The sequence below is a fragment of the Tachysurus vachellii genome, chromosome 17, assembly GCF_030014155.1.
Source record: "Tachysurus vachellii isolate PV-2020 chromosome 17, HZAU_Pvac_v1, whole genome shotgun sequence".
Classification (NCBI taxonomy): domain Eukaryota; kingdom Metazoa; phylum Chordata; class Actinopteri; order Siluriformes; family Bagridae; genus Tachysurus; species Tachysurus vachellii.
Genome location: NC_083476.1, coordinates 13,393,307 through 13,408,563, shown reverse-complemented (window position 1 = coordinate 13,408,563; position 15,257 = coordinate 13,393,307). Strand labels below are relative to the sequence as shown.

Genomic DNA, 15,257 nt, shown 5'->3' with positions numbered 1-15,257 from the left:
GTGAGTGTTCCTGTTCATGCTTACTACCAGAGATACAGGCATGTTAATACTTCAGATTTACAGGGATAAAGTTTTTTTTAGTTGCATGTTAGTGTAATGTGTTCTGGGTTAAATGGAATTGTTCATTAAACCTCACACAGAGGAGACAAAAAGTATTGAAAAATATTTGTTCAACAATATTTACAGTCCTGCAGCACATAGGCTCAACACAGTCACTAAATCAATACAACCTGATTATTGTGTCTTCATGCCATAAAAATGAAGGATTTCATTCAACAACTGCAGACCTAACAATATTGTTATCTCTGTTGTTAAAAAGAGGCTAAAAAAGTCTAAAGGCTAAAAAAAAAAACAATATATGGGATATTCATCTTCAGTTGCTGCTTCATCTTGATCAGGGTCACACTGAGGCCTATCCCAGAGGTGGAAGTACAAACTAGACAGGATGCTGGTCCTGCAGAGAACATCATCAACACACACATCCACAGCTAGGGGCAATTGAGTATAACTAATCCAACTACTGGCATATTTTTTATGAGTAGGAAACCCATACAGACAGTAGCCTGAGCTTGAGACAGAACAAGGGACATGGTGCGGTGAGATAGAAACGCTCCCCATTGCACCACCATACTGCCTAATTAAGCCCTGATTAGATAAAGTATAAATCTATGTGCACAGTATGTATTATATACAGTAGGACTTTTCAAGACCTTTTGAAAATGATTCAAGTGTGAATTTTAAACATGTGGGATTTAATTGTGCACATTTAAACACACATTTTCATTTGTACTGGATTTATTTTTTATACATTATCCTCCATGTGTTTTTATTTTGTCATGTGATTTGATTGTTTGTTTTTTTTTGTATATGGATTTTTTTGAATGTTCATGCATTTATTTAACCAATCAGACATGTGGCAGCAAGGCATTGCATAAAGTCATGCAGATACAGGTCAAGAGCTTCAGGTAATGTTCATATCAACTTTAGAATGGGGGAAAAGTGTAATCTATGAGACTTTGATCGTGGCATGGTTGTTGGTACCAGATGGCCTGCAAATTTCCTTGGATTTTCAAATACAGCAATCTCTGAGTTTATTCTTGAATGGTGATAAAAAATCATGAATGAGCGACAGTTCTGTGTTTGGAAATGCCTTGTTGATAAGAGGTCAGAGGAAAATGGTCAGATTGGTTAAAGCTGCTAAGAAGGATATATAATAGTATCTCATAATCACAGAAAATCATCTCAACATAAACAAAATTGCAGGAGCTACAACAGTAGCTCAGTAGCCCAGATAGGGTTCCACTCCTGTCAATAAGAACAGGAATCTGAGGCTATTATGGGCACAGACCTATTAAAACATTCCAGTCTTCAACTGTACAGTTTCAGTGAGCCTGTTTCCACCTGAATGTTTGATGTATTGTTTGTTTTATGATGCGTTTCTGCACACTATGGTTGTAAAGAGCTATTTTATCTCATCTGTAGTTTATCAGAGCTATTGTAGACTTCAATAAACAAGGTGTTTTGCCCTGCAGATCCTCTGCACACATTTCTTTTGCACTATTCCGCTACGGAAGGTCGTGTGTGAAAATCCCAGATCAACATTTTATGAAATACTTAAGCCAGCCCATCTGGAAAGAACAACAATGCCACCATGTTACAAAAATCACAAAGATTTTTCTTCATTAATGTTTGATATGAACATTACCCAAAGCCCTTGATCTGATATTCATGCTTTTATTCATTGGTTTATGCCACGTGATCGGCTGATTAGATACCTGCATAAATAAGCAGGTGTACAGGTGTTCCTAATAAAGTGGATGGTGGATGTATTTTCACATTTAAATTTTTCACATTTCTCATATGAATAATTTTTCTCCACATATGGTCCTGTGTGAATACTTGCACATGATCCCATGTTTTCACAAGCAGTATCAGGTCATAACACGGTACAGTGCATCACACATAAACACATATACTTCACATAATCACATTCAAAAATATTTCATGATCACATGAAACATATGTGATTTTCTTTTCTCTAAAGCAAACAATCAAGTAGAGATAATTTTCTTAGAGCATACTGCTGTATTTAAGAAAACTGTGACTGAGTGTGTACAAATTCTGCCCCTGAGCTGCTGAACTCTAGTGCCTCACGGATATCGAGGAACTGAAGCATTGCAAATCAATTAGATGGCCTTCTGACTCAACGGGCGCCAAACCAGGGCTATAAGGCAATTAACTCTGATGTGTTAGATTTTATAACTGATTAAGGTGTTCAAAGAACAGTCAAATGAATTCCTTTAATACTTCCGAAATCTTTTAAGAGTGCTGCGATGGTTACATTCTCTCACTCTGTTTCATTAAGTCAGGTCCTGATCGTTTCAGCTGGTGATCAGATTCATGCCAAGGAAGTACAGGCGGTAGCAAGCTACAAGTCAGAAACACTTCAGAGTGATGCCCACTGTTAAAGGGTCACAAAAAACCCTCAAATGTAATGAACTGATGGAGAAAAGGGGGAACATTTGGTTGAATATATAAAACAAAAGTGTTGCCAGCTGTACTGCAAATTAGTGGCTTAATTGTACTAAAATTTGTGAAAGTCATTTGTTTAGCCTCTGCCAGCAAAAGCTTGGAGAACCACCGCACAATTTCCACATAAATGTTAAATCAAAAGGATTATGATAAATGGACATCCAACTCACAGTGACACATTGATGAATGAGACCCAAAGTGTTTGAGGTGCAATCAGAGCTTGCATGCACACTGTTTGGCGATATTCATAAACCATCTAAAAACGTCACTTCTTGATCCAAAACGGTAAAGTACCTCTGACCTTTACATTTGCAAAGATTATTCCAGATGTGGAGATCCAACACCTTCCCACGAACACCCCAAAATAGGCTGTGACACTGAGCTCCCAGAATCCCAGGAGAAGTACAATATGCTCCCACATCCCACATGATCCAAGCCATGTCGTACATATTTTCCAGTTTGAACAGAGAGATATCTTCCTCAAGCCAAATTTGATTATATCACAAAATCCCAAGTGTAAAAAATCTGTTTTCAATCAGCATGCAGTGATTTACTTCATATATTTGTTTGCACATAATGAGAAGCACATTTTAGAAGTTGTTTTATTAATGTTTTATTTTAGAACACTATATTAATTCATTAGTGTTTTAATATAATTTTGTTAGTGTTAAAGAAAAAAACAAGGATTTTGTAGCAATCAAGTTCAGTTTTATAGATATGAAATATTGACAGATTATCGATATTTCATAAAAATTATCGTTCATTTTCAAAAGAGAGAAAAAAGAAAGGAAGGCTAAATTATCTGATAATAGGTTACATGTAACAGGAACTATCTTAAGTTGGGGATGTTCCATTAGTTCAATTCCACAACATTCCATTAGTAATTTAGTAACTAGTAACTACTGCTATGTTATTTAAAAAGATTGCATTGACAGTATGTGCTGTTATAGGAAAATAGTTCTATTTTGATCAAAATTGTATTGTAGCTAAATCTGCTTCACTTAAATACTTTCATATTTAATGGCTTTGCAGATAGCCTGAGGTCAGTTTGAATTGAATAATGTGGATTCACTTGATATATTTTTTAAAATGCCAATTGATTTATTCCACCTGGGCTGAAAAATGCATTCCACATCTGTGAGGCTGGGCAAGAGGAAAAGAGCTGAGTTGAACACAGACACTGGGCAAAAATGCTGAATGGAACAAAACAAGGGAAATTAATATATATATAAATACATTAATATATATAGAAAAGGCACTTACACTTTTTTGAGACATTTAGAGTATTGTTTTACCCATTTTTAAATCGACTAACCTTGTTAAACACTGTAATTATTTGATATTTCTCTACAGAATTAATTAAAGATCAGTAAATTTCAGCAGTTTTTTTGACAGGATTGTTTTTGACATATAGCTGTTCTGATTTCTAATTTCACATTTAGGATCAGGAGATATGAACCAGCTCAACCTGTGTGCAAGTACACCTTTGAACACAAACCTGGAAACAGTTAATCACACTCGCACACCACAATGCCAATTCACAAGCACTTTGAAGTAGCCTAGCTTATTTTTCCGACGATAGCCATGCAATCGAGCAACAGATTTTCTCCGAGACACAGAGGCACCTCGTGTTTTAAACAACAGTTCAATGAGTGATCGAGAGCAGGCGCCTCACGCATGTTACCTCTGCATGCAGCAGGGTTTGTGGAGAATGTTTTGTAAGCTGTGGATAAGCAGAATAGTGACACAGAGATCCATCAGAGAAATGTCACATGGAATTTCACACCTGTGCATGAGTAAAAGCCACGTTTTATCTATTTTTACGTGACATTTTTTCACATGAAGGGAGTATGGATTAATTTTTCAGATGTGATTTACTCATATTAAGAATTAATAACTTACGTTTCCTGTTTAATGTGAGTATTTGACACAGCTTTCACAGTTTCAGTGTATAACATAGTGAAATACACCTGTTCATATGCTCATATATGACCCCTACAAAAGCACTTAAAGGGTTGACACAGTTAGTGAGTCAAAGTTTTTTTATCCAAGTGACTCAAAAGTCTAACCCAGATCATAAACAACAGAACATCATAATTTATGTGCTTTATTCTGGTCATGGTTCTCCATAGTCGAGTATGTTTCAAGGCAACTTGGGGTATTGAATAAAGCTTTCAACACACATTGGCTAAACCTCATAGCCTACAATACTGCCATTGTGCAAAGGTAATGCATTTTCCAGTTTTTTCTTTGTGTCTGAAAGTTTTTTCCTCAAATATCTGCATTTGTTTAGGCTATGCCAACAAGACCTAATTTAATTACATGTGCGTACTTGTTTATACCTATTAAAACTAAACAGCTAATGGCTACATGTTGTTTTAATGGATAATGAAATCCAAAGTTTATTTCACTGTGAAGACACTTTCAATAGGAAGACTTTTACATTAGTTGGCTATTTATTTGCAGCAGAGAAATAAGCTTTAGTTTTAACTATTACATTTTAGTCTGGAAAGGTTTTAATAGTTGGAATTTTCTTCTTAATACAAAGTATTTTTAAATTGCACAATTAATTGTGTTTCTGTTGCAGTTAGTAAGGTTTATATGGTTTAGAAAGTAAATTGAAATGTTATAATGGTAAAAGATTACAGATCAAGTGCAGATACTGGGAGAAATAAGCTTTACAAGGACATATTTCGTTGTGCAAACTGGGCCTTGCTTTTAGAATTTAAAGCTGAAAATTAAAAAAAAATCAATATTTATATACATTTAAATACATTTACATTTATATTTATATACATTTTACATTTAAAATAAATTTGATACCAAGTAGACAAACAGTAAAATATGTTTCTGATGGATTTTTTTCATTGTTAGTTTTATAGTGTAGATGACATGTTATAGAGGTAAAGCAGTTGCTTAAAGACCTGAAAAATGTGGGATTTTAACTGATACTTTTTAAATTTGTCAGGTGTTGTTTTTTCTTTTAATTTGAAGCAACTATAGCGGAAACACAATGCAATTACTGTAAAAAGTCCTGGGTTAAATAACCAGGACTTAAAGACTTAAGAGTTATACAGACACTGCCCCACAGATGTAGTTTTACTAGTGCTTTGGTGTTTGGTGTTCAGTATCTCCGTATCTAGAAGTGGTTTCTAACACAGTGTTACATACCGACATCAAAAATATGTATTAAAATAAGATGCCACAGACCTCAAAACACTTTAAGCACCATTGTACCACAGATCAAGTATACAATGACTAGATTGTGATTACTGGGGCCTGCACCTAGAGCAAGGCCTTGGATGTGGTTTTGGGTGTACTTATCTCATGAGAAGGCCACCAATGTCACCCCACTGGGATCAGAAAAAAATGGCAGTGTGGCAGTATCTTGAGGGCTCATCATCTGAAAAATAAAAAGTGGAGGTCTGATGCCATGTCAGCTTGGCAACCAGCAGGTGATGGAGAGCCTTAAACTGTCTTTGGGAACATAAAATCTTTGTTTGCTGTTGGGCTGAAAAGCCTGAGCCTGAGTTAGTGTGTGTGATGGAAAGATATGGATTAGATATAGTTGGCTAGGGTTTACGCCCATGACAGCACAAGGACATAGACAATTCAGGAGTGTCAAAGAAATCAATGCACCTATGAATGGACAGGAGTTGATGATCAACTGGTGCAGACACTTAGGATACATTTGAGGAAAAAGTGAAAGGAAAAAGGATGACTGGAAAATAAAGGCATTGTCTTTTAGCAGAATCATCTTTCCACCTCAATTCATTAATTTAAAGTGGGATGATCATAAAATTAAAATTTGATTTGTGTATTTTAATGAAAATAGCATAGTAGACTGCAGCAAATAATTTCTGAGGCAGTGTAGTTTATGCTAAATTGGAGGCTATAAGCTTCCTGTATTTAGCATCAACATTGTAACTGTAGTACAAAACATAAGAGTCGGGATGATTAAATACATTTGGTGTACATTTCATTCTTGGCTTAAGTGTTCTTTTAAAACGGTGTTAACCTTTAATAATCGCTGACTAAACTCTATAAAAATAAAGTTTAGTGACTGCCAGGGAGAAAAAAGGTAGGGGAAAAGTTCTAGTTGGCATGAAAAGCTCGAATTCTCATACATGGCAGCAGATCAGAGAGACTTCATTACACATTTCCAGATCCATGCCATCCCAAGCTGTCAGTTTTGTTTTAATAAATCACAACCCCCAGAAATTAGGCCAAGAACTGTGCCAGAGACTGACGTTATGTAGAAATGTTTATAAAAAATAAAAAAATTTGGCAAGCACAAGTTCTGCAAAAAGCAAATAAACCACAGAAAAAAGCAAGCATTCTGAACTAATTATATCATCTTTAGGATCTACACATGGCTCATCAATGAGTCCTACAAAGTACAAAGAAAAACCGAAGAAGTGGGCATGAAAAGGCTAGTGAGGATGGTGTAATTAGAAATAGAAGAGTTTATTGTTTATAGTAAAGTTTAATATTTATAATATTTGATATTCAGGATGTGATCACAGTGATCACTGATTTTTTTAAAATAATCACAGACAAAAATCTTTCACATAGTCAAAGATATTCCCAGCATCTCAGTGGTTTCCTCTATGAAAAACAAATGACCAAAACATCTGATAAACCTTACAGGGACACCTACTGGTTTGTTATTGTACTGATGTCCAGTACAATAAATATGCAGTAATAAGAGTATGGGATGGTCACAAAGCAACAAAGACAGATCACATATGAAGTTCATTTCTTTTGGAAAAAGCCTTTGATGGATGCTTGTTTCGTTGCAGCAGAAGCCTTCTTCTGTCCTTTCTCTTTGACCTTTTTCACTTCGTTCATTCTTGTGTGTGGCTGCTTGAGTGAGCTTGAATCCTCAGAAGGTTGAGTAGCTGCCTTGGATTCGTCTTCACTCTCCGAGTAAGATTCACTTTCATAGCCTTTCTCTGTCACTAAGTTAAAAACAAATGAAAACAATTAATCCAAAGAGCAGTTGAACTCTTAATACTACTTTGTCAGAATGTGTTGATTTGTTTTCTATATCTGATTATCTTCATTTTACCAAACATTTTCAATCATTTACCTCATTTTAAAAACTGACTGAAAAAAGGCCATTCGTCATTTATATAAACTAAGACAATCTATTCACTCCATTCATTTTGCCTCCCTAGACACATAAATTCAAAACTTCTCTAGCAGTAATTTAGAAGAAATTCCCTCTGCATGCTCTTTTCTTTTTTTAGCAACACTAACCATAGCAGAATTGCACACTTCCATGTTTACTAAAACAGAAGAGTTTATAGTAGTGTTTAACGGCTTGTGAGTAAATGCACATGACAATCGCTGTATTATCTATAAATGCACAAATATTCATCAAATTGACCATACATGAGGTTTTCTTCAATTCTCACTCATTTTCTTGTAAGAAAGAAATGGCTTTGCACTATCCACTAGGATAAGGGTGAAAAATTGCCTGGAGCTAATATTTCAGCTCAAAAAAAAAAAAAAAAAAAAACAACCACACCAAAACCACTGACCATAAATGCAAAAAACATGGTGCTATAACCTCTCGATTTGAACGGACAGATCAAACACATCTGTTATCTGTTAGAATGTTTGTGACGCTCAGAAATGCCAGTAATGTACGTGACACGAATTCAGAAAAGCTATTGTATGAAAGACCTGCTCCTGTCTAGACCACAACTACACAACTGTTTCTCCTCCAGAAATATACATTCAATGTCCCTCATGCACTTCAGTACATGAATTACAACTAAAGTGAATTACCAGATATGACGACACACAAAATATGTCTCTATAGTTCAACTGCTTAATGAGGGGAAAAAGGTCACACAAAAACAGACAGATGAAGGAATTTTTACAACACTGTCCATCAGCGTGACTAATATGATTTCATGCAATCTCTGTCCGTCAGTATAATCACAGGTTTATATTAACTTTATATTAGGTTTTTCACTATGAGAAAGTCTTCAGGGCAGGATAAAAGGAATTATCTTGGCTCTCAAATTAGACCAAATTAGTTATAGTACCTCCACTTCACTGTTGATTAGTTATCAAACATCAATCATATTATTTATGAGTTTCTGGTCCTCTATGAACTGAAACCTACCAATACAACCTTCATCATCAAGAAACGTGTTGGACTTCAATACCCGTCTCCTCTTCCTCCTCTTAACTTCAGAGTTCTGCAGTAAATAACAGATCAGACATTCATATTACACTATAATGTTTCTGCATAACTACATTACTACATTCCAGTGTTACATTATAAGGTTTAAAGCTCATTAGAAATTTAGAGAGAGAAATTTATGGAAATTAGTCAGGTTTTCATTTATTTGGAGAATGTATTGTTATATTTAAAGCTACTGTACAGTTACAATGTGGAAGTGGTTCATCACCCAACCAATCACGAAGCAGCTTAGGGTGTTTCAGAAATTTTCGGAATCAATGATATTTTGAGTCTTTAGTGAGATTTTTGAGAATTTATTGAATTTTGAGTCTTAACATATTCATTTTAACATGAAAAGAAAATAAACAAACAAAAACACGAACATCACCCAGAAGGTAAACATTTTAATATGGGTCCATAAATGCTGTAAATGCTACAGCTAAACTGTAAATGCAAGCAAAGCTACCAAAGAAATTAATCTAGTCTTTATTTACTATTCATTTTAAATAATAACCTGTTAATTAATTTAGCTAGCTAATTAACCAGTACAGTTGGGTACAAAGCCAACATTACACTGTGTTTCACTGTTAGAATGAGCTTTCTTCTATATCAGTATAATAAACTAGCTAATAAACAAATGTGCTGTTTAATATTCATTCATTGTTTAATGCTAGTTTTCTAAATTTTAGATTCTTACTTGTGAAACTGGCTCCTTCTTCACATGCTTTTCAGGACTCGGTGTCTGCGGTTCAGGTGCAGGAGGAGAATCGGGAATTACTAAGGAGAAAGGATGAATATTGTCAGTCAGATTTAATAACTATTGTGGGGTTGTAAATGCTGCTTGCACCGCTTTGCATAACCTACCCTCATCATCACTGCTGTCAGGCTGAGGGTTTTTTATCCTCCGTCTCTTTTTCATCTGACTCTCCACTCGCTCATCTTCGCTGTCCGAATGCTGCAGTCGCTTTGTTTTACTGTTTAAAGAGGGTTTTTTTTTTTTTTTTTTAAATGCGTGTTTTTTTTCTCTCAACAAAAGTCAAATATGCTGCACCCATGTGGGCACCTTCTAAAAATAATACAACAGTAATATTGTCTAAATAGATGGAGTTATTTTACTGTATAAAGTTATATACTGCCCTGATGCTCTTATATAAACTAGTTCAGTAGAGAATATCTAAAGCCCACCTCCGGGACTCTTTGGAGTCATCTTTAATCACTTCAACCTCCTTCGGTAACTCCTCCTTTATGTCCTGTTTAGGTTTGGGTGAAGACTCTTTTGTGCTTCCTGTAGCTGATGATGTTGGAGCCCCATCTGCCTTTTCTTTTATGTTTTTGTCTGGTTTCTGAACCTTTTCTATAAATCACAGATTAAATAGAGGTCAATGATGGAAATGAGAGCTTGCTGAACAAGCTTAATAGATATATTAATACTCACTGTCTGCTGCTTTCCCAAAGAAATTGCTCATAGTGCTAGCTTTGGAAGGTACCTTGGTTTTGGGTCTTTCAGCCTGAAATGGAAATGTTTATTATTACAAGATTTTTATATCAGAATTCTGAATTCCATACGTAATTCTTGCATAACTATTAACCACCCGTTACCTTTTGCAGTTTTACCTGGAACTGAAATAGATATAACTGGATTAGTTACCATCTGATTCATGTCTATAAATGTTATTTATGATAACATGTCTAACATGTCTTATTTTAGTGACACAAATTTTAATTAAACAAAAAAAAAAAAAACTGATATTTCTCGGTTACATTACTAGAAAATGTTTCAAATCTTTTTTGATTTTAATCATTCTTCCTAGTGAAGTTGCTCAATCGCTGTCATATTGGACTAAAACCAGTGTTTTTTCAGCAATTTCAAGTCTATCTGCAGACTAAGGTCTGATTTCATTACACAATAAATGTCAGGCTTTGGCTCAGGTTTTTGGAAAATCATGTGCTGTATCAAAACAGACAGAAGTCTAATCAAGTTGGTTTGTAATCAGATACTGGCTGTTAAAATGGCTGTAATGCTTCAGTGCTCTAGTCAAACAAATATTGTGGGGGAAACCAGATTTCAAGATGCTAAAACTTCACAGCTGAGATACATTAAGAGGAGAAGCTTTGAGCTTAGTAAAGTCTGTCATTTTCTTCTGCAAGATATTTTTTAATACTGTAAACATTTCACCTTTTTATTAACAACAAGGAATTACAATGACAAGAAATACAACTATAACTATTTCTGTCAAAAATCTGGATTAATACCAAATTCAAATGGATAACACCTTATCAAAAAAAAAAAGAAGACTAAAAATTGGCAGAATTACTCACAATACCCACAATACCACTGAAGGCATAATCTGGATAATAGAATAGTGTTCTTGAGCAAAATGATGTTTTGTGGTGACTGTGCTATGACTGTTCATTTACCAGAGATGGATCATCTGTCTGCTCCACTTTCACCTCACTGCTCTGCTCTTCACTTTTTGGAGAGTTTTTACTTGAAAACATTCCCATGATGCCTTTCGGCTGTTTGGAGGTGGGTTTGGATACAGGTGCAGTGCAGTTGTTGACAACAGGTTTATTGGCTTCTTTGTCAGTTGCATTAGACAAAGGCTTTTCTTGAGCCCTCTGTAACTCTGCTGTGGACATCTGTACAGCAGCGGCACAGCGAATCGCACTGTACCTGTGAACAGAGAAATACTCTGTTAGAGCTACAATAATGCTTTAAGGCTCTGAGAAAACAACAATTTACTAAAAAGAAATGAGCGATTATTTTATATTTAGTTACAAAATAAAACTTAACTTGATAGTTTATAGGTCTTTTAAGGTGTTCTAAATGACTCAAAATTGACTTAGAAATGACTTAAAAGAAATATTATATGGATGGGAATGGGAAATTATATAAATGGGAAAACCCTAGTTAATAATAGATGCACATAGATTTCTTTTGTTTTAAATATATAATGTTTTGATTAGGTAGTCCATGTTTATCCACAACTAATATTCCATGTCTTCCCGTCAATGCTGCCTTCACAAAACATGACATGATTAAGGTGATAATTATAAAAAGAAGAAAAAATACTGTAAACAGACAAACTACTACTACATTCTGACCAATAAGCCTGTATACATAGTGTTAGCAATAAGGATTAAAACACTCGGAGGTGTAATAAGAAATCAGAGACAGAGAGGCATGATGAAGTGGACTTACTTTTACTTCCCCAAAGTATATTATTTTCATAATAAAGCACATCTTGATATATTTTATTATTCTTAATCTATATTTGCCAATGATTATATTTTCATTTATAAGAGAATGACGCACTCATTTTTACCCAACTATAGTTATGTTTCAAATTGTGAGGCAGCCTTAAAACAGGTTAGTTCCTGTCATCACTTTTATTAGAGCAGCTTTAAACAGTCCAGAATTAACAGTAGAGACTTCTTTTATAAATGTTACATAAACATCCCTTAAAGCATAAACTGTTCCAATAACTTATTAGAAATGCACGTATTACAATCAGAATCATTCTTTAAAATCATAAACATTCACATACTTGTTGCAGTTTTTAAGGTTCTCTTTCATAGCATCGTAATCAGTACTGTAAAGTGGTGCGCTGTCCTTGAGCTCAGCTTTCTGCACGCTGTACACATGCACACTACTCGTTACATCCAGTTTGGATTTTACATCTGGAAAAGATTGAAGATTGAGGATACAAAGGAATCAGCTCCAACATAATTACAAAAGGTTCAAAACTTCAGTGCTGACACCAAGACCTAATAGTAAAAATATAATACTAGTGTGATTGCAGAATGACAAAAATAAACTCTTTTTATCGTTTAATCACAGTGATTATGGCCCAGAACATACAAAAATATACAAACTAGTTTTGATGAAATCTTTTTTGTGGTTAATACCTCAAATATTGAAAATTTCATGGACAATAACTCAACAGTTCCAGCTGCTAGGCAAATTAAAGGCTTATTACCATTTTTAATTTAAAAACATACAGAGGGATTTGTATAAGGACATGCCACATAAATGGATTACCAAGCTTATATAACTGCTGAGATATTGTAAGGCAGTATTTGTTTATTATTTTCTTTGCAAACTTTCAGAGGTTCTTTGAATTTTTCCAATATAAGATTGCAGACGATGCAATTTGTTTATTTTACTAAATTCAAGAAAGTTAAAAAAAAGACTAGTGAAAGTTGTTTATAGCTGCTATAAAGTATATGTTTTGTGGATTGTCATAGCATTAAGTGTAACTTAAATGTATAAATGGTTAAAAGTATGACTTGAATAAAGAAGGTTCTGTAGAGTTAATAAGAGGTTTCTGCATACACATGTGGTGGAAAGCATTAGTGTTCATGTTTAGCCTATTTAACTGTCTTGCAGTGCAGTCATTTTTGCCCTTTTAAAATAACTGGTGTTTCTTAATTGTAGAACACTATAAGGTAAAGAAACATACCCTCAAGTTTGTCTTCACGCACTACTGACACCTTATGACACTAGAGGAAATGACAGAAAAATCATAAAATGTACTTTGTAGCGTTTGTAAAAGCATGGATGTTAATGACCATGTATATTTGTTCCATTTTTCACTAACAGCAATGTCTGTCCAAGAAATTATATTATTCTAATTTATTTATTCCATGTCAGAATCAATGGCTATTTTTATAGTCAGATCGATTAAGGTAAAACAGGACATTCTGTAAATTCTTAAACAGTAAATACTGACATCTTTTTTACTTATAATATTTAGTAAGAATTTCTGTTGATTCAAGGAGTGTCCGAGCTCACCATGCTCCCATTCTCCAAGCACTTCCCAGAGATCAAGTAAGTTGCATGCAGAGTATTTCCAGACCTCTCCTTCCGTCGCTGCTCTATGTAGTGATACAGCATCCTGCAACAAATCCAATAAATCCAAACCAACAACAACAATGTTTGTTGAAATTAAATGCCACCAAAGAAGGAGACTTACTGTTTAGCTGTATTAACATGGACACCAAGGGTAAGACTCAGCCATTTATAGGTGACCTGTTTGGGCAAAATCGGTGTTATTGGTAAATATCTGGAAAAATTGGAAATCTACTGTTGGCAGGCTATAATTGGTCTGTATATCACACAGATTTAGTTTTAACATTTTAAAGCATCTTAAATCTGACACCATGTTTATTAACATTCAGAGTATATTAACCATATAGAGTATATAATGTCATTTTGGGTACAGAAAATGTATTTTTGTGGGAAAAAATCTTTACAAATGAGCAAGAAAACTAAAAGTCATCATTTAGCTGAAGGAAATTATAGAATAGTGAATTCTTGATTCTGATTGGTCAGGTGTTATTAATTTTCTAAAACAGCACATCTGACAGTAAAGCAAAACAAACAAAAAAGATGTAGAGGAAGGAACTGTACTGTATATACCTGCAATAACGTAAGTGATAACAGTAACTAACTTGTTTCGCTGACGTTTCGCTGACATTTTAAATATATTTTAAATCATATGCAGTCATGCTTTTATTAATAAAAAATAATAATTGCCAACTTGTTGTATAAGGAAGAAAGGAACAAAACACTTCAGGAGATGCTATAGGAGAATAATCACACAATCATAACACCATATTGTTTATTATTTACCTTTAAAAGCATGAATGTTCCTTACATGTTAAATACTATAAAATGGCTGCTGTTAACATTTTACATGTTAAATACTATAAAATGTGTAATATGAGTCTTTTTCAATCACATACAAAACAACTTTACAGAACAACTCTTAGGCCAAAATATAACAAATAGGGAAATTTTGTATTCTTTAACCTCCCAATGTAAAGAAGTTTATCTGCCCTAAAGTTACAAAACACAACTTAATTAAGCAAAACCTAAAACCAAGTCCTCAAAACAACGCTTTCTGTCCATACAGATGACTGCGCATGCGCCAGATGTACAGGTTAAACCAGCAAGATCCAGAAAACATCAAACCAGTGAAAATATTTATCCCGTGGATTATTAAATGCAATTATTTTTGTCTACATTTGCAGAGAAGCAAAGTTACGACATTATTAACAAAAATACAACAGTTTCCCTCCGTCGAATAACACACTGCACTGCTAAAAAAGCGAAAAAACTGAATTTATTACAAAGAAAAAGAGATCGTACGGCCAAAAGAATACGATACACGACTTACAATTTTATTCTGGTCGTTAACATATTCGTCAATGTTGTCTAAATAAAGATCATCCATGGTGGCGCAAAGTGGATCACCCTGGAAACACTAAACCGGGCACGCGGGAATTTTATTTACTTCCGGACACGTGAGTAGTCGAGCAGAGTCTAGTGTTGCCAGATCAGTGGTAAACCCACGGCCCAAGAAGTACACTTCTAGTTACCACCTATTTTTTTTTTTCGCAGATTTGAGTTTTTCATTGATTATTTATATTTATATAATAAAACAAAATTACTGTAACATAAAAATGCTATAGTTAAATGTTTGCAAAGTAATTCATTCATTCATCCATCCAATCATTCGTT

The 15,257-nt window shown here is 34.4% G+C and overlaps 1 protein-coding gene across 2 annotated transcripts; it reads right to left on the bottom strand.

Annotated features, from left to right (window-relative positions):
* Positions 1-6,973: 6,973 nt before the first annotated feature.
* pold3 (polymerase (DNA-directed), delta 3, accessory subunit) lies at positions 6,974-15,044 on the bottom strand. Of its 2 annotated transcripts, XM_060891664.1 has the most exons (13): positions 14,914-15,044; positions 13,708-13,763; positions 13,527-13,629; positions 13,195-13,234; positions 12,280-12,412; positions 11,150-11,405; positions 10,331-10,351; positions 10,167-10,239; positions 9,917-10,085; positions 9,596-9,705; positions 9,429-9,508; positions 8,672-8,747; positions 6,974-7,493 (listed from the first exon to the last, which is right to left on the bottom strand). In XM_060891664.1, the coding sequence occupies exons 1-13, from the start codon at positions 14,968-14,970 to the stop codon at positions 7,288-7,290; spliced, it is 1,380 nt and encodes a 459-aa protein (XP_060747647.1). In that variant the 5' UTR covers positions 14,971-15,044; the 3' UTR covers positions 6,974-7,287. The 2 variants fall into 2 exon arrangements, with proteins under 2 accessions (XP_060747647.1, XP_060747648.1); XM_060891665.1 differs by lacking the exon at positions 10,331-10,351.
* Between the last annotated feature and the right edge of the window lie 213 nt (positions 15,045-15,257).

Excerpts from the sequence above, each read along its gene's own strand:
- pold3 (XM_060891664.1), bottom strand. The coding sequence starts at position 14,970 with ATGGATGATCTTTATTTAGACAACATTGACGAATATGTTAACGACCAG. Across the intron at positions 13,764-14,913 it reads TTAACGACCAGAATAAAATT|GTCACCTATAAATGGCTGAG; the intron begins GTAAGTCGTGTA and ends TTGCCCAAACAG. Across the intron at positions 8,748-9,428 it reads AGAAGGAGCCAGTTTCACAA|AACTCTGAAGTTAAGAGGAG; the intron begins GTAAGAATCTAA and ends TATTTACTGCAG.